The following is a 20,414-nucleotide window of genomic DNA, read 5'->3' on the forward strand; positions in this document are numbered from 1 at the left end:
TATCTTTTCCTTATTTTTAACACGTAAAGTTCGCGCACATAAACCAACATTATTAAACGTCATTATGAATTACTGACTCAAACACTGTTTTCCACACGGAGGTATTTTGTCGACGGACGTTTTTTCCCCTAAACCAACTGTCGCGAGTTTGCGCCGCAACCAACAGGGAAGTGTTGAGAAATCGATGCGCTTTTTTTCTCTCTCCCTCCCTCCCCCCCCACCCCCCAGCTGACTTTGCTCATATCAAAAGCTGGCTCATTTTTGTTCTGGTTATTTATACAAGTTAGGATTATTTTTTCCCGACGCACTGAGCATCAATACTTCAGCGGAGACGCGCGGAACCTTTTACAAAATGCCTCGTAGAAAGGTAAGGCGGGTGTTTGCTGCAGAGACTGCATATCGGACACTTCACAACATCACGTCATAGCTAATGTTGGCGAGCCAAGTGGCAAAAAGCAAACTGGTATGGACTGGTATGACAGTGTGTTAGCTGAAATACGTTTACATTGGATTGTATTAATGTGTGTTTTGCGATGAATATGCATGTTCATGAGGTTACTGTACAATATCTGGTTTGCTACGCTAGCTTATAACATTGCTGAGTTGCAAGAACATGGTTTTGGTCATTAAGTTTCGTTCCTCCTGTAGAGTAAGGGAAGGGAACTTGAAAATTTGGGTTTTGCAAGTTTTGGTTGTTTTTTTTCACCAGCATGTGAACGCAGATATCTTTTAACTGATGAAAGAGGACAAGCTGTTCTATGAGCGAGAGGACGGAATGAGCGTCCGCATCAAAACAAGGCTGTGATAGGACAGCGCAAGGGAAAGGGCAGCGCTAATTGGTTAAGGCCAGCGATGACCACGCCCATTCTCCATTGTAATTGGTCGTATGTAAATGAGCTGCCCAGCCCCTTGTTGTGAAGTTTATTAAATGAAATGTGCGCTTGTGGTTCACGCTACAGTAAAGGGTGGTATAGCTCACATTTTTCTTTTTTGTAAAAAAAAAAAAAGTCCATTACCGCCTTTTTATTTTCATATTTTATTTAAAGATAAAGATAAACTTTATTTTTTATAAAGTGATTTTTTTTAATAGAATTTTTGCATTACAGCAGCTCAAGAAAACAGGACACGGGAATATAATTATTAAAAAATAAAAATACAAGTTAAAAATCAAACATATTTACACCTGTTGAATAAAAAAATACAATAATGGAAAATTAGACATTTAAGAAAACATTTCAGTAACGATGTGTAATACTTACACATAGAGAACAAAGTTCAAATATCTTTCGCATCTGACCAATAAAGCTGATTTAGATTCTGAATTAAACGACCTGTTGGCCTGTTGATGCTATTGACTTTATTATGCTCATTCCCCCTTGCACTGTGCAACCACTAGGATTCAAAAATCGTCTTACTGTTGTCGCTGATTTCATGTGTGTTGTGGTTTGTGTGTGTGGTTGGTTGTGTGGACGTTTTTCCTGCTGCAAACGTCACCTGCGCACCTGGGCATAGTTGGTAATTACAGCCACAGGTAGGCAGAAAGGGGAGACACAGGTGAATGGGGATAGGGAATTAATGGAAGCCACACAGTTTTTCCAACCGTAAGTGTGTGAAGATGTTGTCCGGCGCGTTTAGACTTTATCTATGTTTATGATGCAGAATAGGTCTACACCCGTCTTTTTGTTGGTGTTTTTTAAGATTGTTGATAAATAAATACTGCAAACATAATTAACGGCGGACATTCCCTTTTTTACCCACCATGAGTTGAAAGTGACTTAAAATTCCCTCCAGTGGCACTTTTTGTTGTTAGATTGCCACTACACTGTTCTTGTCTAATTACTGCAATCATTAAATCTTAATGTCACTTTTAAGGAACCTGCTTCATGATGTCTCATTAATTGACTAATATCAATAATACATATACAATGATAAAATCTAACAGTATGTGCAAGGTATGTAATTTAAGAAGCCCTGTGACATCTAATAAGAGAGATTTCATTTGACAGTAGGGAATGGGCCCCAATATATATTTTTATTAATGAGAATGGCCTCAGCCCCCTTTCCCCACCCCCACCCTGCCGGATTTTGGTTTCTTGTGGTGTATAGGGTGAGCCCATATACGCCTCAGCATCGCCCCATTCATCCCGTGTTTGTGTTGTTAGCATTACAGCCATGCGATTTCGATTTTAATTGACACGCTTAGATAAGTTACCGAGTATTTCATTTGTTAATTTATTTAGTAAAGTGATCGGATCTTACTCGTGTCTTCTAAATATTTTGTCCACTTAACTGGCGACAAGACAATTCACGCGGAAGGATTTAAGACCTATGAGATGATTCAATAGATTAATTCAGAATTAATCGTTGTGCGTGCGAGGGGATTCCGAATCGGGTTATTTTGAGTTTTTGTTGACAGTCCATCGTGAAAGAGGGGGTACAGTTCCGGAGGAGATGTAGAGGCTGACGCTCCTCCCCCAGAATGGGATCTTTGTTGAATTATCCGCTGGTAATAAAACAAACAAGAAAACAAACACATAACTCAAGTCTGTCTGATTTCTCTTGTTGCATCTGAGGCGGCGTTGGGTCACTGTCTAGAGTTTAATCACGCTGAGTGTTTGTTGTTGTTGTTGTTTCCAGAGGACAGCAGGCAGCAGCTCGGATGGGACGGAGGACTCGGATTTTTCCGCCGATCTCGAGCACACACGAGCGTCTGAGAGTGTCCACAGGCGCAGCAGCACGCGCCTGACCCGTGCGTCACTGCGCCTCAGCCGAAGCTCACAAGGTAACCATTTAAAGTTTTATTTTAAATAATGAACTATCGGAAAGACAAAAAACGTACGCAACTGAAGGATGTCGCATAGGCAAGAACATAAACGTTTGACGTAAATTGTGAAATAAAAAAAACATACAATCCTTGTAGCTTTGATAGGACCAAATGACATCATAGGATAGCATCAGTAGCCTACATGCTAATTATATTATGTCAAAACATTCCTTGTAGTTCAATTCTTAAATGTGTTGACGTCATGGCTCGAGTCACCATATTTTTGTCACGTGTGCTTATTTTTAGTAGTTAAGATATTCTTGGAAGAGCCTCATTGGGGCAGAGGTATAATGAAAGATAAATTATAACTTATGGCATTGTTGTTTTTTTTTAAATATTTTCTTATTTGTTGCTTTATGTATTTATAATATCTGGTTAACATCTGATTTTGAATGAAGTTAATATCAATGACAAAGTCTCAAAGTGACAGCTGAATTTTGCAGAAGTTTGCAAATTAGGAAGCACCAATTTTCGTCCATTTCTTTCTTTTTCTTTTTATTTCAGTGGTATGTAGGCCTACTTCTTCACCTATACAAATTTGTTTTTCATGTACATGAACATTTGTGTTTTCATTTGAATGAGGAGGACGATCTTATTGAAGGTTTATTGAGTATACCAGCCCCCCACACTTCAGCAGTTCAGCAGTGGCTCTTGTATATTGGCAGCCTTAAAGCCTGAATGGGTTCAGACAGCGAGACCTTCCCCCACAACAGACGTACAAACTCTATTCCACCCCCTGTGTGACCTCTTTCTGTTGTGGCTGCCAGAGGGGATTTACAGCAGAGAAAGAAGGGATGGCTCTGTTTCCTCTGCTTTTTGTTGGCAAGAGAAGTTGGCAAAGCTCTCGTAGTCCATGAACAAGCTTTCAAACTGCACAGAGGCTATAGTTTTAGCCAAAAGAGTGAAGTCAGAGGTTCAGTCTTATTTTTCTGTCGCAGGATTTTTCTCTTGGAAAAAAAACCATTGCGGTTGCTCACAACAAGTAAATATCTATCTTTTTACCATGTTTCCTTCAGTTATTCAGTAACAGCTGCAGTTACTTTTCATATGTCTGTTCTGTGGTTGTAAACTGAAACTCTCTGCTAGTATTCTTAGAAGACAGACGCAGAGAAGGAAGCAGCATACTATGACGTTCAATATCATTTTACCAACTGATTGTTGTCTGATTTAATCACTCATCATCTAAAACTGGAAGATTTTTAGTGCGGTTTTGTACAAGAAAATGTTTAAAACTATGTTTTTTTTCTGTTAATCAGAAAGCAATCTACTGACCAGTTTTTCAGTTCAGCACTGGGAGTAGTCAGGTCACACTATCAGCAGGTCAAAGGTATTTAATTGCAGTTAAGTAAAACAAGAAATATTCCCCCCAAAAAATTAATACATTTGTAATTTAATTCAAAATATTAAATTACAAGCAATGGATAGTAGTCATAATTAAAGTAAATATATCTCTAAGTGTGAGAATCTTTATAAAATTACAAGTGTTTAAGGTGGTCTAACTGGTTAATATTGTCAGGATATTTAAACAATTAGTCTGTATGTTTTATACTTAAAACCGTATTGGACCTCATTGAGTAAGCTCTTCTTTTTTAGATAACTGCAGCTCATTACGGAGCAATTCTCCTCCAGCGGGGGGTCCAGAAGAAAGCTTGGATCTAGCAGCAGAATCGAAAACAGCAGCAGTGGCAGCATCCGTCTTCTCCTCTGGACGCAGAATCACACGCAGCCAGCAAGGGGCGATAAACACCACATCCAAAAAATACCCGCTGCGACAGAGCAGGTCATCTGGCTCGGATACTGAGGCACATGGTAAGAGCAATAGTGTCTCTGTAGGTCTTAGAAATTACACTTATGCAGTACTTTAGGCACCTTTAAGCACACCCTCTTGGCTGTCAGATGAAGTAGATGAATCTATTATAAAATGGAAAAAGCAGAGGCACAGAAGAAAGAACAGAGGAAGAAGATGAAAATAGAGGGAGGAAGAAAACTGAAGAGAGTAGTTAAATCAGGTGATGAATGATGAAAGAAAAAGAGTAAATAAACAGACTGATAAGTAGACAAGAGAAGGCTGAAGGGGGTCGAGAAAAGAATGGCTGACTAAAGGAGAATCTGCAGAGAGGACAGGGGGAAGACAGGGCATCTATCTGCATGTTTCATATATTCATTGATATGCTGCTCAGATGATCTCATGAGATCTGCCTGTGATCACAGCGTGTTCCTGATTATGCAGAAGTCAAATTGGTGTCAGTGCATATCCTGGACTGGACCTCCTTACAGAGATAGGATCATTTTTGACATACAATTTAAGATATTGGCGATAATCTGTTCAATCAAAGCAAACACAGTCTGTTTTTCTGTTAGACTAATTTTACAAGTTATTACCTAAACATTGAACATTGTAGTTCCCTGAAACAATAATAAGAGAGATGTCAGCTACACATGTGTTGAGTGTGACTCTGCTGTGTTATGTTTTGATGAATTTAGGGGTTTTTATTATTGATATCCCCATGTGGTTCTTCCTTCAAATATGTTTCTGCTACAGAGGGTTAGCATTTGTCTGGAAAATCTGCTCAATATTACAAATAATTAACAAAGAACAATTCAATACCATGCAATACCTCACAGATTTTATTTTTAACATTCACAATGTAGTACCTAAATAACTCAGTTTATCATTATTATCTCTTGGTCCTCTGTTTGCTTGTATACCTACAGGGTTTTTCAGAAAAGTTTTGTTAAAAATATAAATGGTATTATGAGGGATGTTTTTGTCTAGCATTGACGTCAATAAAAAGTTTGCCGGACGTCCAGTGTCACTGGAAAACAAAAGAAAGGATTTGCCCTGCTGACGTCCACTGTTTCACTTGTCAGCTCTAAGCTAAAAAAGCGATCATCTGCTGCAGTAACACCAATCTTTCCTATTAGATTTCTCCCCTAGCAGCTGTTGCTGGAGGGTGGTAAATGCATCTTTTGCATCCTTCACTGATTTTGCTTAAGAATAATGTGTGTCAGTTTGGATCCTTTTATTGCAGAAAAAGTTGTAGAATATTTTCACAACATTGAATTTAGGGATATACTATTAAATCATAGATAGACACTGGTCTATGAACTGATACTTTGTAATGTCGGTAGTGCTTCTATAGCTGTACTGCCTATTATCTAACCCACAGTTTTTATATTTAGTACATCACCTTTGTCTTCCACAACAAACTTTTGTATGGTATGTCGTGTTTATGTAACTATTTTTTTTTTATTAATTCTTGTAGTTCTATCTGCTCCCTGTCCTTTTGTCATGATTTGTTCAGCAGACCAGAAGCGGGGGGCGGATCGTGACGAGACCCCTCCTCGCACCCCAACCGGTAATGCGCCATCTTCAGAGTCAGATATCGAGGTCTCAAGTCCCAGCAATGATCACGTGTCCTCAAGCAATGATATTGTAGTTTCACAAGAGGAGGACGAGAGATTAGCTAAAGAGCTGTCACTCAAAGAGGCTGCCGCCCACGATCTTTCCCATCGCCCCAAAAGACGGCGGTTCCATGAAAGCTACAACTTTAATATGAAGTGTCCCACGCCTGGTTGCAACTCATTAGGTGAGGGCAAAAACACTGCAGAATTTGTTATTGCATCATATATCCTCCTACTAGACACCAACCTGAATTGTCTTTGTTATAATTTGCATCAGGTCATCTTACAGGGAGGCATGAGAGACATTTCTCCATATCAGGATGTCCTCTCTATCATAATCTCTCTGCTGATGAATGCAAGGTACTGTACACACACACACATGAAAGTTTAAAGTCAAGAAAGGAATGCAGTTTTAAAACAAAGAAATATCCAATACAAACCCTGACTATGAAATGTTCTAAAGTGTCTCACAATTTCTCAGTTTTTCTTTTCTTAGTTTTTTTCTGATATTTTGCTTAATTAAAACCGTTTGAGCTTTCATAGTTTTGCTCTTTGGCAAACACAGATTCCACACTGTGTTCAGTGGCTGATACCAAAGGATACTCACAGTGTAGAATTCAAGTTGTCAAGCAGCGAAACCTCTATGAACATGGAGGTGGTTGCTGAAATGTTGCTGCTGCGGGGGTTGGTTGTGAGTCATTTGGTGGTAGACAGTGTTGATGTTTTGTTAGGGCAAGGCATCGACGCGCGACAAACAGGCCGACGAAAGGACGCTGTCGCACCGCCAGGACGAGAACAGACACTCCACAAGAAGCCAGGTAATACAAAAGCTCACACACACCTATATATATATATATACTGTATACAATCAAATGCAGCAGACAGGCACTTTCACATTATGAAACATGCCTAGACACCTAAAACAACTGAGTGAGTGAATCCAATTAAAGGGGGGCCCTTCCTCAATTTTACTAATCAATACAGGAGAAATAAAAACCTTCCTTCATCATATCTGCAATGAATCATGATTTAAAAGAGTACGTCTAATTTATAACTCAATTTTTTGTATCCATTGTTTGGTCCTGATGTTTGAAAAGCAAGTCTTAGGCCTGCTTTGAACTATATTCTGATGTAATAGTTTAGCAGACTTGGAACAATGGACAATCGCAGCTTGTGAAAATCTACATTGTATCTTTGATGGCAAAAGCTGAGTATTAAAAAAGAATGAGTGGGGACTGATGTTTTATTTTCACCCATTAACCACATCATATTAAAACATGAAATGGTCCAAGTATATATCCATGTGGAACACCAGTGCTGATGTTTACACCGAATGATTTTAAATTCCCATATGCTCTTTTGTAAAGTGTCTTGAGATAACACTTGTTATGAATTGGCGCTATACAAATAATGATTGATTGATATTAATCTTATTATTATAATCAGACATTTAAGTTTAAGACATTTTTTCAGTTTTTACTCCAACACCACTTGCCAAAACAAAGTTTTCAAAAGTGTAAAGTCATCTCTGTCTGGTCTCAGGCCCCCACAGACCGTCAGCTGCGCTACAAGGAGAAGGTGACGGAGCTGAGGAGGAAGAGGAACTCTGGTCTTAATAAGGAGCAGAAGGAAAAGTACATGGTAAGTGGGTTTGAAGCAAAAATCTGTGCATTTTTTCTTCCAATCTTACTGTGCATATGTCCAACATCTGTCTTCCTTTTTTGATCCTCTCCCACACCTCTAGGAGCACAATCAGAGCCACGGAGCTAGCAGGGAGCCGCTACTAGAGAACATCACCAGTGACTACGACCTCGAGCTGTTCAGGAAAGCGCAGGCACGTGCCTCGGACGACCTTGTAAGAGAGAAAACTCATCTTCACCTCCCTCCCTTACCGTGTTCTCTTCCCTTTGTTTTTTTGTCTCCCCCTTTTTTCCTGCATTATTCCTCTTCTTCTCTGTTTCAGTCTGCAAACCCTCCTCTGCAACCACAGGAGGAGTCAGAGATATTTTTGGTAGTTTGGAGAATCACTTCCTGTTTTTTGTGTTTGTTCTTTCTTCCTGATCTGTTATTTTGTGATTCAGATTTCCATTCAGATGAGACACCGCTGATTTCTTTCAGGCTTACAATCAAAACTTATTTACAGGGTTTTCTGAGTTTTAATAAGTAAAATAAAAGCAAAGATACCCGATCGAGTTCTCAACACTTTCTTACAATAATCTTTTCAATGCAAAAGTTTGCTGATTATCTCAGATTTACTTGTCCCTTATTCAAGACCTTAGACAAAGATTTAAATCCAGGTTCGAAGATTACTATAGTAGAGAAAAATTACTATTTTTCATGCAAATACTTTATTTTTGCCACTGAAACGGTCTCAAAAACATATGAACAGAAACATTATCACCTTCATATTAGATCTTCTAAATATTAATTATTAATATTCTTCTTCCCATTTTTTATCTACTTTTTTTAATTGTTATATATTTCAAATCTGTTGTGCATGGTTGCCTCCACTGAGGATTTTCTGAGTGTGCTCTTTGGTTTACCTGATCCTTTTCTTTTAATAATGGCAATTTTTCTTTCTTCTCCTCTATCCCCTCTGCTTGCTTTCCTTCCCTTTCTTTCTTTCCTTGTTGAAACCTTTTCCCTCCCCTTCCCCATCTCCCTTACCTCCTCTCCTTTACCTGTACAGGATAAGCTTCGTCTCGATGGCCAGGTGTCGGAGGGCAGCAACATGATAAAGACAATTGTGTTTGGTCGCTACGAGCTGGACACCTGGTATCACTCTCCATACCCAGAGGAATACGCTCGCCTGGGGAGGCTGTACATGTGCGAGTTCTGCCTTAAGTATATGAAGAGCCAGACCATTCTGCGCAGGCACCTGGTAACACCACTTTTTGATTTTGTAGGCAAAAAATGTCATAAAATATTTTCATTAAAAAAACGTTAATGTTTGAGATCAATCTTAACATTTCAATCCTTGAATTGGTTTAAAGAGATGGAATAGGACACACCACTAGACGTAGAGCATTGCCATTTAAAAATAAAATCAAAGTAAGACATTACCATTTTACGTTACATTTTAACAAAATATCGAACATTTGAAGATATATCAGGGTTTGAAGATCATCAGTGGACATAAAACAACTCTACAAACAGGCAATAAATAACAGCAGCCACAACATCCATTAGCCAGTTAATATGTATCCCACTATCTTGCTCTCACACATGAGCGTCTGCAGATAAGGGTACTCACAGAATGGATACAAATCGGCATCAGTGCTCATTTGCACTTGAGAATTTGACAGAAGGACAGACCTGAGCCCTCACACATTAAGTGAGGATGTGCTCTACATGGCTAATGTTTTGATTAAAGATAGTTTTTGGCACATTTGCCTTTGTTGATAGGACAGCTAATGAGAACGGGATATACATGCATCAAAGGACAGTGGGCTCTGTAGCCTCCCTATGTGAAGCACCTGATTTACCGACTGAGCTAAACTGGTGCCCCAAACATGGATAATTTTTCAAATTAATTCATGTATTATTTAAAAATGTCCAGTTTACACACTTAAATCAAGTGTGGTTAATTGTGTTGTTTTTCATGAAGACAAACACACACAGTCCTGTTTGATTTGAATGTGTCTGTATTCTTCAGGTTAACTTCAGATGAACAGAATGGGGTTGATAAAGTACTGGACCCTTAAAGTCTCTCTTTTATATTGTCAGTCTAAACATAGTTTTGTTAAGGTTGAGAGCGCTGGATTTAAACAAAAATAATGTTGGTCTTTAACAGCTTTTAACTTTTCTTTTTCTAACCCTTTAATCTTTTTTCAGTTAAGTTTCTAATATTTGCAGATTTATTTTTATCTCACTTTCACTTGGCCTGTAGAATTCAGTCTTGCCTGTAGCCTTGATATTCAATTCCTTGAATAGGTCAATTTTTCGTAATTCAGAAAAACTTTTAATATACTTAAGTGGATGAAACATTGTACCATCTATGTGGAGCATTGGACTGAGAGGAAAATAAAACACCAGAAAAGACTTTAAACTTCTTTGCATGTTTGGGGAGGGGGAGGGGGGGTTACTTTAGCTGATATGTCTCTGATTGATAACCAAAATTGATTGAAGTTTCTAGTCAGCGACATTGAAGTGTCAAAGGGAAAATGGCATAAAATGAGTCTAGGCTCTTGCCGTAGTTCAAACTATAAATTCACTGTCTCTGCTCCTAAGGCTATTCATAATTGTATTCCTACTTCATGCAGACTCTACTTAGATAGACTGTATAACTTTGCCCTTCTGATGCACTTCACACCAATATTATACTGGAGTGAGAGAAGCAATAAGAGACGCCTAAACCCTTAAATGGTTTGGAGTTATAATATAAAAAAGATCCCAAGACACACCCAAAAATAGTTGAAAGGATAAAATGTATTAAAATAAACATATAGCATAGTTTATATGAGCACAGATCTTACACATAATTCTCTATGGCTATTGTTCAGTCATTTATCCCCTTTTAATCCCACACTCAAAGTTGAGATGTCACTTCAACTTTAATAAGGTTTTTTTTCTTGGTTCAATGAACACCATATGAAACTAAGAGCTGCATACAAACTTACTCCTTCTTACTTGTATCGCATTAAGGCAAAGTGCGTGTGGAAGCATCCACCGGGGGACGAGATCTACAGGAAGACCAACATCTCCGTGTTTGAGGTGGACGGAAAGAAGAATAAGGTAAGAGGAGCACTGGGACATTTACCTCAGAATCACCGGGCCTCTTGCAGGAGATTCTTTATTTGATCATATTAAAATCAAACGAGTATTCCTCCCCTTGTGGAGAACAAGGCCCTTTAAGACCTAAAATAAGTCCTGGAGAAAATGTTCATACTTCCTTAAAGTGTGCTGTATTTGATTGTTTGTGAATGTAAAAAATAACACTTCTGATTGGTTTTCTCTAGTGTTACCTCTTTGGCTTGAAACATGGTCGGTATCTTTGACATTTCTCGATAAATCTTCTGCTTTAATGTAAGACCCCACAGACCTAAAGAGATGGAGGTCTGTCTGTGTGGGACTGGTTAAATGTGTGTTTCCTGTCAATTGTGATGGATGATAACGTCGCTGATGCTCTTTCCTATAGATCTACTGTCAGAACTTGTGTCTGCTAGCAAAACTGTTTTTGGACCACAAGACTCTGTATTACGACGTCGAGCCTTTCCTCTTCTATGTCATGACTGAAGCAGACAACACAGGGTGCCACCTGGTGGGATACTTCTCCAAGGTAAACTGGGAGCCAATGACAGCTGGATGCCTTTTAAAGAAAAAAAACAATCCAGATTATACTGTACAAGAAAATATTAAGTTTGTGTAAGGGGATAGAGAGTATTTTTTACAGATGGCTTTCTTTGAAAAATGTATTCTTCAATGTATTGTCCGACTAACACATACTTGGCATAAGCTCATTGGTAAGGATAGCACCTTTATTCATGGTGTACCGTAAAGTCTGGTGTTTAAGACGCACTTTTGATGCCTATTTTTTTCATCAAGAAAGTTTGCTGCGTCCTTTTATACCGATACAACCAATTTACCAGGGAAACATACGGCGGCATGCACTGTCATTACTGTATGTGCAGTACTTACCATCACACACTGCATGCATCATGATGCAATTTTTAAATGTTCAAAAAATACAATTTCACTCCTTGTCATTGTGTATTGCAAGCTGTGTTGGGAAACATAGCGATGCTGACGAGGCTGGCAGCGCCACTTTTTACCATCTTTGCTCCGTCATGAGGTCATAATGGTTCATTTATAGTAAAACGGTGGTAAACTGTCATTAAAGAAAGCTTGTCAGATGCTGGTTTGATTTAATGACTCCTAAATTGGAATCAACGAGTGACCAGCGGAGGTGGGCAGTATGACTCGAGCTATCACCGTAGCCAACTACCGTATTGAAACTAGTAGGAGTGTAAAGTCCACAAAGTGAAAAGAGATGGTACTAAAAGAGTGACATAGCTGTAGAGAAACTGCACGCTGTAGACTTTGCTGAACACAATAGAAATCGTCACACAGGAAGTTCAAACCCTTTTTCTCTCTGGGAGACCATCAAATCACACTGCGTCTTATATATCCGTGCAAATTATATTCCAGATTTTACGGTACTTAAACTCTGCGGGTTGGGGGCCAGTAAATGTATTTTTTCTCTTGTTGACTGTCCAGGGTTAGGGGTGTGTTATGTAAAGGATGCAATATTGCTACCGATTATGTGAAGACGTGTCATGTTGGTTTGAGAGTGAGTTGTAAAAAAAAAAAAAAAGACACTGAGTAGCTTATATTAACTGTATAGAATTTGATTACTGCATATGCCCCTGGGATATGACGTAATAATTAATTCTGTGTGAGCTACTATGAATCTTATCAGTTTACCCAAGGAAGGTATGAGGTATGAACTACAAAGTAACTCCATCTGGAAGATCAGATCGGCTTTATGGATTCATCGTTCTTCTTCTGCAGGAGAAGAACTCTTTCCTGAACTACAACGTGTCCTGCATCCTCACCATGCCGCAGTACATGAGGCAAGGCTACGGCAAGATGCTCATAGACTTCAGTGAGTACAGACACCCTGTTTGTGTGTTCCCTGCATTGTGTGTGGGAGAGCGTTTCTGTAAGAAATCCAGCACGCGGCAAGAGATTCTGCAGAGTGAAACCTGGTTTTATTGTGAAGACTTGTCCTCTCCATGTTTGTTTCTTTTCTCTTTGCTTGATGCCTGGACGATCACAAGGAGTAAACTCCCCGGTTCTGTTCAGATGTTGTAGGGAATAAAGGTTTTTTTTTTGGTTTTTTTTTAAACTAAGGAAATATCTTGGAAAAGCCATATGGACAAAGACCGTCAAACATAAAGTGGATCAAGGAAGTCTGTTAAGTAGTGAAGGTGATGTGCGGCGGAAAAGATTTGTAGCTTTTTTTAAATTAAAAAGTAAATTAAAAAAAAACCTCACAAACCTGGATTCAGTAGGTTTTGTATGATATCATTCTCTGCCCTTATTTCTGTGTTCTCAGTGACAGAAGGGGATACTACAGTATTCATACAAAGAGCCCTATGTGATGTGTCTCTTAAAGGTTACCTGCTGTCTAAGGTGGAGGAGAAGGTGGGTTCACCTGAGCGCCCTCTGTCTGACCTCGGTCTCATCAGCTACAGGAGTTACTGGAAGGAGGTGCTTCTGCGTTACCTGAACAACTTTCAGGGCAAGGAGATCTCCATCAAAGGTGAGAGTTGGATCACACTCACAGTTTGCAGTGGCGCAAATCAAGAAACACTGTTGGTATTGTAAATCATTGGTGGGAAAAACTGTTAAATAAAAAGCGAGGAAAGAATCTGAAAGCCAACAAGAACTCATACAATGGGTATGCGTTTGTGAGAGTGTGAGTGTGTTTGTGTGTGTATGTAAAAGCAAGCATTCATGTGTTATCACTAAAGGCTGTGAAAAAAGCAACACTGAGAGTTTACAGCCACACTAGCAGCTCAGTTGGGCTTAGTGTGAAATCCTCCTGTCAGTATGCTACCATGCTGCCAATAATAATGAGGATGCTCTAATCTTGGTGAAGCCTTAGCATGCGAGCATGCTAAGACTGCATGGAACTCCATCTTATTGGAGTTGAAATACTACTAGTCAGTTTGTACCAAATTAGTTCGTTGATAATGCTCCAATGTTTGTATGGACACTATTTATCCAAATAATTGACGTCAAAGTCTCTGTTATACACTAGTGGGTGACATCAGAGCTTATTCTACCATACCTGTTAAATGTCCTCTACGTTCAGATGCCTCTGACTGAGGAAAAAAAAAAAACTTGTGAAGTTCCCTTTTGCGCTACAAAGTTTCGTTAACATTTAGTATTTCCAACTAAAGCCTGTTGTCTCTATCCTTGATGTATAACTTACATGTTAAATGTATTTCTTTGCGACTCGTGGAATTTAAAGCCAGTTGTTTCAATTGTTTTTAATGGGGCATTGATGACAACGGTTTTTGGATAAACAAAATCCAAAACAGATCTCATAAATTTGCATGTTAAATACAGATAAAACCACAATTTATCCGAGGTGCTAGTATTAATTAAAGACTTATTTCTTCAGGGATGGGGATGTGATTTAATATTTGTCATGACAAAGACTGAATTGTTCACATCTTGACTGTATATGTCCTCAGTTCTCACAGTTTACAATTCCTCCTACCCGTTAGATATTTAAGAACAAACGGATTAAGCAACAGGCACACAACATAGTGAAAACTCTCAGACATTCACTTCAAGCTTTCAAGCACATGTTAGTAATCTCTGGAATTCACACTCATTTTACATATCATAGAAGGAATAATCTAAGTTTAAATTATTAAAAAAAAAAAAAAAAAAAATACATTTTTGCAACACTGAATTTAGAGTTACCAAAAATCTCTAAGGGCCGCCGTAACCATGACAGTGTGAGACACAGCTAATCATTTGGTTGTAACATTGTGTTCTTCTAGTCCAGGCCTCTTTTTCTCCACCTTTTTTTTTTCTTATTGTGTTTGTTTATTTTGTCAAAGGTGATGTATGTTGTTTTGAATTGAGGAGGATGTCATTACAAAAGAACCTAATAACCCCAGTCTGCATTCTGAAAAGTGTTTTTAAGTGTTGACAAGGTTCACGCTGCAGAGATATGCACACATTGCACAAAGGCGCTTTAATCAAAGCCTTTGTGTTGTTAATATTTTCTGCATAGAAAAAGAAAATACCACAACAATGAACCATCTGTTAAACAGAAGGAGGGAAATAAACACTTCTTTTTTCTCAATGTGAATATGTAACTTCCACTTCCATGACCTTATAAGAGTCCAATGCTTCTTAAAATGATCTCCTCATGCTAGTTTTATAAAAAAACTAGAGCTGGGTATTGTCCACAACCTCACTATTCAATTCGATTTAATTCTTTGGGTCACGAGTCGAATCGATATTGATCAATATGCGTCTATCGATTTAATAATACATACAGATAACAGGAATACCCAGATAACTCGTCACAGTACCTTCTGATATTTGTTAAATAATTATGTGTGCATTGTTTGTATAGGTTTAGAACAAACTGACTAAAACATGTATTTTATCATTGTATTATTCTTTAATAAACAAAGAATAAAACATTTAAGTACAGTATGATCTAAGTGCACATACAGCACCCACAGTGCCCCCAGTGGAGAGGGATGTCATTACAGCGAAAAAATCGATCTCAGGATTTCCTTGAATTGGGAAAACAAAAATTGCAATGCATTGATGAATCAATTTTTTAGCACATTAGCTGGGTTATAAGAATGAAATGTCCATTGTTCACTTTCTTGGACAGAAGGGAAACATCGCAACATCTAGTGAACCCTGTGCTGAGATTATTTTATTTGTGATTTGCCATCTAGCAAATGCTAATACACAAACCAAGATGGTTGGTATTATAGACATGGTACCTTCTGAACATCAGCATGTCTAAGCTGTAGGGTGGCACTTGTAAATCTTGAATTTATAGTTGGACTTCTTAAAATAATGATAATATTAATTTCAGAAATGTTGAACTATCATGTTTTAGTGCTAACAAGCATATCGTAGCAGCCAAAACACAGTAAAACATGAGCCTTATGAACTATCATCAGGATATTAACTCTGTCATTGTTAGCTTGTTAGCAGGCAGCCTTGCAGAGCTGATGGCATGCCTGGAGCTCTTCAGTCTTCTCACTCACACAGTCCTGATCCCATACCTCTGACTTCATCTTGTCCCGCTGTTGTCTTCACAGAGATCAGTCAGGAGACCGCCGTGAACCCCGTGGATATCGTCAGCACTCTGCAATCTCTTCAGATGCTCAAATACTGGAAGGGAAAGCACCTTGTTTTAAAGAGACAGGTAGGAAACAGCACTATACTTTGAACGGTTGGACTTGCTTGACTTAAGTTTAAACTCTATTTACTCTCGACCAGCACATTTAGGCTTTATTGTATACATTTCTCTGCTGTAGTCAACATGAGTGCATTTTGTTTCCGCAGGACCTTATTGACGACTGGAAGGCAAAGGAGACCAAACGTGGTAACGGAAAGACCATCGACCCCACAGCCTTAAAATGGACACCGCCCAAAGGGTCGTAAAGGAACGTTCACACTAACAATTTCAAAATTTCAAATGCACACACTGATCCCCCTCTGCACACTGGTACGCTCACAGTGACTGAGCCTAAACCCTCACTCGAACTCCTGTACAAAACGCTTTCAGCGGCTACAGCCGTCAGTCACTTACAGACACACGTTACTCTGGATTCAGCAGTCACACAACGCTGAGGTTGTTGGATGAACGTCAATCCAACAAACCCAACATTAGCTCGATGATAAGATTCTCCACCAGAAACTAAGACGGAATCGAGGCAACAATTTGCTAGAATCTGAACCTGTTAGAGATAGCTTTATAAAAAATAATTTAACCTTCTAAAAGAACAAATTAGACCTTAAATAAATGAGTCACTTCTCTTGAATGAGAAGCTAATGACTTTAAAATCAAATGTTTTGGAATAATAATCACATGAATAAATGTTCTAATACAAGGAACACTGATAATTTTTTCATAAAAGATAAACCTATTTCAAAACGCGCTTTTTCTTCAAACAATCTTCTCCTGTTTCACTTTTATTTCATAGTGTGACCTGTCCTGGCGGCAGCGTTGTCACCAACCGCTCATGTATTAGCCAATCACATTCCAGCTGCCTCTTCAGCTAGCGAGCTCAATGGCTGAGAGAGCAGCTGGTTAGCTGTGGCTAGCTGGAGCAGAGACGCTCACTTGTTCAAGGTTAATCAACTAGAGGCTACAGCTTTACATAAATGAAATGTGGCATTATTCCATTTCCATTTTGCTGCTTTCAGTAATGACAAGTTAATTTTGAGGTGTTCAGAATGTAATGCGATTATTGATTCAACATTTTTTAATTCAAGACTTTAGGTTCCATAGAAGAGAAGTCACTGTTCATTATTTATGTTGGATTTTAGAGTTTCAGTGAAAGGCTAGCAGCCGGTGTTGTAGTTTGATTTCCCGAAAAGTTACGCTCTTTGTCCAAGCCTTCTAATTAGCACAGAGCAACAGTTCTTAGTTTGTGAGGCTGTTGACACGATACAGATTTTTAACATGTCATCTTATGCGTTTCTTTCTGCCTGACACAGACTAGCTTGCTCAGAAAAACTTTGAAGAATTTGAAAAAAAAAAAAAAAAAAGAGCTTCAGCTACCAAGGGAAGTCTGCCTACAGTCGTTTATACCGTTAATTTAATTTAACCGATCTTCTTCTTATGTAAGTTTTCTGACAGTGACAGTGGCTGTTTGAACACAGAGTAACACGTTTCATGCAACCAACTCATTCATTGTTTCCTGTATAAAACCCATCACACCTGTCAGGTCATTAGTCATGAAGCTATAGCTGCCATTGGCTACATTCAGACACTTTTGTGTCACCAGTACATGATCTTCCATGATGTGTTTTGTCAACACGTCACTCCCTCCCTTTCATTTGAACCTTTTAACTGTGTGAGGGGGCTTTGTTGTTTCTTTAACATCCACGTTTATACTCTGAAGAGAAAAAGGTTTACGGTGAGTCTAAGCTATTTGGAGTGTTGCCGCTTTTAAACGTTGTCGTTTTTTCCGTTTCCTTTTTAGTGGTTTTGTAAAAGTTCTCAAAAAAAAAGGTTTCAACTTTTTCTACCTCTAAGGTTTACCACTGTTTTCAAGCTCATATGGCCCATTTTAAGCTTCCTTTTAAAATTATCTGTTAACATGTGAGTATTTGTAGATGTGTGAGTGTTTTTTTATTACATTTTCATATATATATATATGCTGTTTATTTTAAAAGGCAAACATTTAAGTGTGTAGAACATAAAAGACAAAGTAAGATAGAGGAATGTCTATTCTATATGTACAAATATTTATCTCAAATGTTTATGTAGATCTGAATGTGTCTAGAAGCTCTTGGAAGGTTCAAGAGGGAGAATCAAAGCCACCCATCAAACAAGGACAAAGACAGAAGTCATTAACATTTCTGAGGTATGTCTCCTTTAATCAAAGGTGACATGAAGCAGTTAGAACGTGTCTCTCTGGCACATTGTCACTCCTTGTTGAAACAGAAATGATGGGAAATAATGCACAAGCTTTTTGTGGGAGGGTGGTTGGCAGCATTTTTGTACAGTTCATATTCTACACAGCCCACTGTGCGTGATTGAGAACTGATTTGAGTTTATTGACAATCTACATATTTACAGATTTTGATCAATTTATGTTTTTGTAACCAGCTTTGAGATTTTTCAGAAGAAACATTAACATTTTGTATAAATATGCAAATTCTCCTTTTGTTAAGAGTTAGAGGACATCCCCCTTTAGATATGCAAGCTAAAAACTAAGTTAGTATTTGGTTAGCATAGCACAAAACTACAAAAAAACATCTAGTCTGGCCCCAGGATATCTCTACCTGTAAAAACAATTCCCTTATGTTTAACATAAGACACAGCATGTTAATCAGTGACTTTCATTTGTTCTGGTAGGTGTATTTTGTTACCTTTATGACACGGCCAGGTTAGCTGTTTTCCACTGTTTCTAGTATGCTGTGATAAGCAAATCTATAAACTGTAGCAGATAAGTTTATTTCCTGAAACTGTCAAACTATTCCAACCAATGTGCAAGAAACAAGACAGCAACTGGCTGTGAAATTGAAGGTGCAAACAACAATGTCATATTGAATCAGCTGTTTCCTTTTTATTTCGCAGCCCTTTTATTATTTTCAAGGTTTTTGTGTCACACTTTAATATGTGAAGGGATCTTTTCCTCAGCTGCCTTGAGTTATGTTTGTTTGTCTTTGACAGTAAAAGAAATGTTGCTTTTAGATTCTGTAATGTTGAGGAGGTTTCTCATTGTGTCTTGTATTCTATCTTTTCATGATTTCTTTTTGTCATCTGTTGATTTATTTATCTGTGTTTTATATTTTTATATTTTTTTCTAATCCCTTTGGTTCATGTTTTGTGTCTTTTAACGTGAGGGGATCAGGAGACACCTCTCCTCCCAGTAGTTTCCAAATCAATACAAACAGGAGCTGCACCTTCCCTTTTAGCACCTGTTCACACTTGACCTGTGTGAAATGTGTGACTGGTAGAAATCACTCACCACTCTTGTGAGTGTAGACAGTGATTTGTTTTTCTTTAAAACATTCTGAAGTGCATTAACAGATAGGTGCACTTACTTTTATACACAACTTTCAAAAGAAAAATCCAGTCTTGGAAAGGACATCATATGATGATGATTTTCCATTCATGGCTGAGTTACTTTTATTTGAGTTTTATTGAGATATAAACTGCATAGGCATGATAGTAAAGGGGTGAATTATTTAGTATTTAAACTAAAATATGTCATTTTGTCCTGATATTAACATACAGGGAAAAGGAGAGAATATGTTGCATTCTTAGAGCAGCAGAAAAGTGACCTGGTTGTAACATTTAATGGTACTAGGGAAAACAAATTAAAACAATAAATTACAACGCGTTGTCTAAAACAGCCCTGAATGTGTAAAACACCCAAAATCAATCATCTTCAATTGTCTGAAAGTCCCTTTTACTTTTATTTATTTCTCTTATTGTCTTGCATTTTTTCATCAATGCCAGTGGCAGCTATAGATTGGCAGCTTCAGAACGCCTCGCTTGTCATTAACACGAGTAGTGCCAGATTATTAGAGAAAACACAAGACACATCCCATCGCCTTCCATTGGCCACCAGTGAGCTGTTGTAGTACTGCAGCACTGCACCACACCCTGCTTCCTGCACTCAAAGCAACAACACAAAAGTAGCGTGGCATCAATATGTAGCTCAGTTGTGCTCTTGTACTTGCTTCTACCCCTTCCTCCCTATTCATTAAATGCAAACGGTGAAACATGGTAAGCTTTCTCTCACGTGTCATTTGTGTGTTTGATGTTTCCCATGGAAACAGTGCAAGAGTCTTGATGTTTGAAGAAATGTTTGGACGATTTGGGAGATGTAGTCCTGCCTTCTCTCTCTTTAAGACAAGGCTTTCAATTCACATGAAATACATAAATATAAAATAAGTAAAGTAAGTTCACACATGTTCTGTTTTAGTTTATGTAAGTCTGCAAATTTAA

The 20,414-nt window shown here is 38.3% G+C and overlaps 1 protein-coding gene across 6 annotated transcripts; it reads left to right on the top strand.

Moving 5' to 3' along the window:
• Positions 1-211: 211 nt before the first annotated feature.
• On the top strand, positions 212-20,196 carry LOC109997531 (histone acetyltransferase KAT7). 6 transcript variants are annotated; one of them, XM_029280802.2, is made up of 16 exons: positions 212-367; positions 2,638-2,782; positions 4,418-4,633; positions 6,130-6,414; positions 6,507-6,589; positions 6,961-7,047; positions 7,772-7,870; positions 7,974-8,084; positions 8,193-8,240; positions 8,919-9,110; positions 10,874-10,963; positions 11,367-11,507; positions 12,740-12,833; positions 13,347-13,493; positions 16,042-16,148; positions 16,289-20,196. In XM_029280802.2, exons 1-16 carry the CDS (start codon positions 353-355, stop codon positions 16,385-16,387), a joined length of 1,959 nt encoding a protein of 652 aa, XP_029136635.1. In that variant the 5' UTR covers positions 212-352; the 3' UTR covers positions 16,388-20,196. The 6 variants fall into 6 exon arrangements, with proteins under 6 accessions (XP_029136635.1, XP_029136639.1, XP_065820610.1 ...); XM_065964538.1 differs by lacking the exon at positions 212-367 and adding an exon at positions 2,155-2,506 and having other exon boundaries at positions 6,133-6,414; XM_065964537.1 differs by lacking the exon at positions 212-367 and adding an exon at positions 2,156-2,506.
• The last annotated feature ends 218 nt before the right edge of the window (positions 20,197-20,414 follow it).

Source organism: Labrus bergylta, chromosome 16, assembly GCF_963930695.1.
Source record: "Labrus bergylta chromosome 16, fLabBer1.1, whole genome shotgun sequence".
NCBI classification, from domain to species: domain Eukaryota; kingdom Metazoa; phylum Chordata; class Actinopteri; order Labriformes; family Labridae; genus Labrus; species Labrus bergylta.

Bases quoted from the DNA above. Each gene is read 5' to 3' on its own strand.
- LOC109997531 (XM_065964537.1), top strand. From the start codon at position 2,480: ATGGGATCTTTGTTGAATTATCCGCTG. The intron at 6,415-6,506 runs GTGAGGGCAAAA...AATTTGCATCAG, and splicing joins GCCTGGTTGCAACTCATTAG to GTCATCTTACAGGGAGGCAT. The intron at 16,149-16,288 runs GTAGGAAACAGC...TTGTTTCCGCAG, and splicing joins ACCTTGTTTTAAAGAGACAG to GACCTTATTGACGACTGGAA.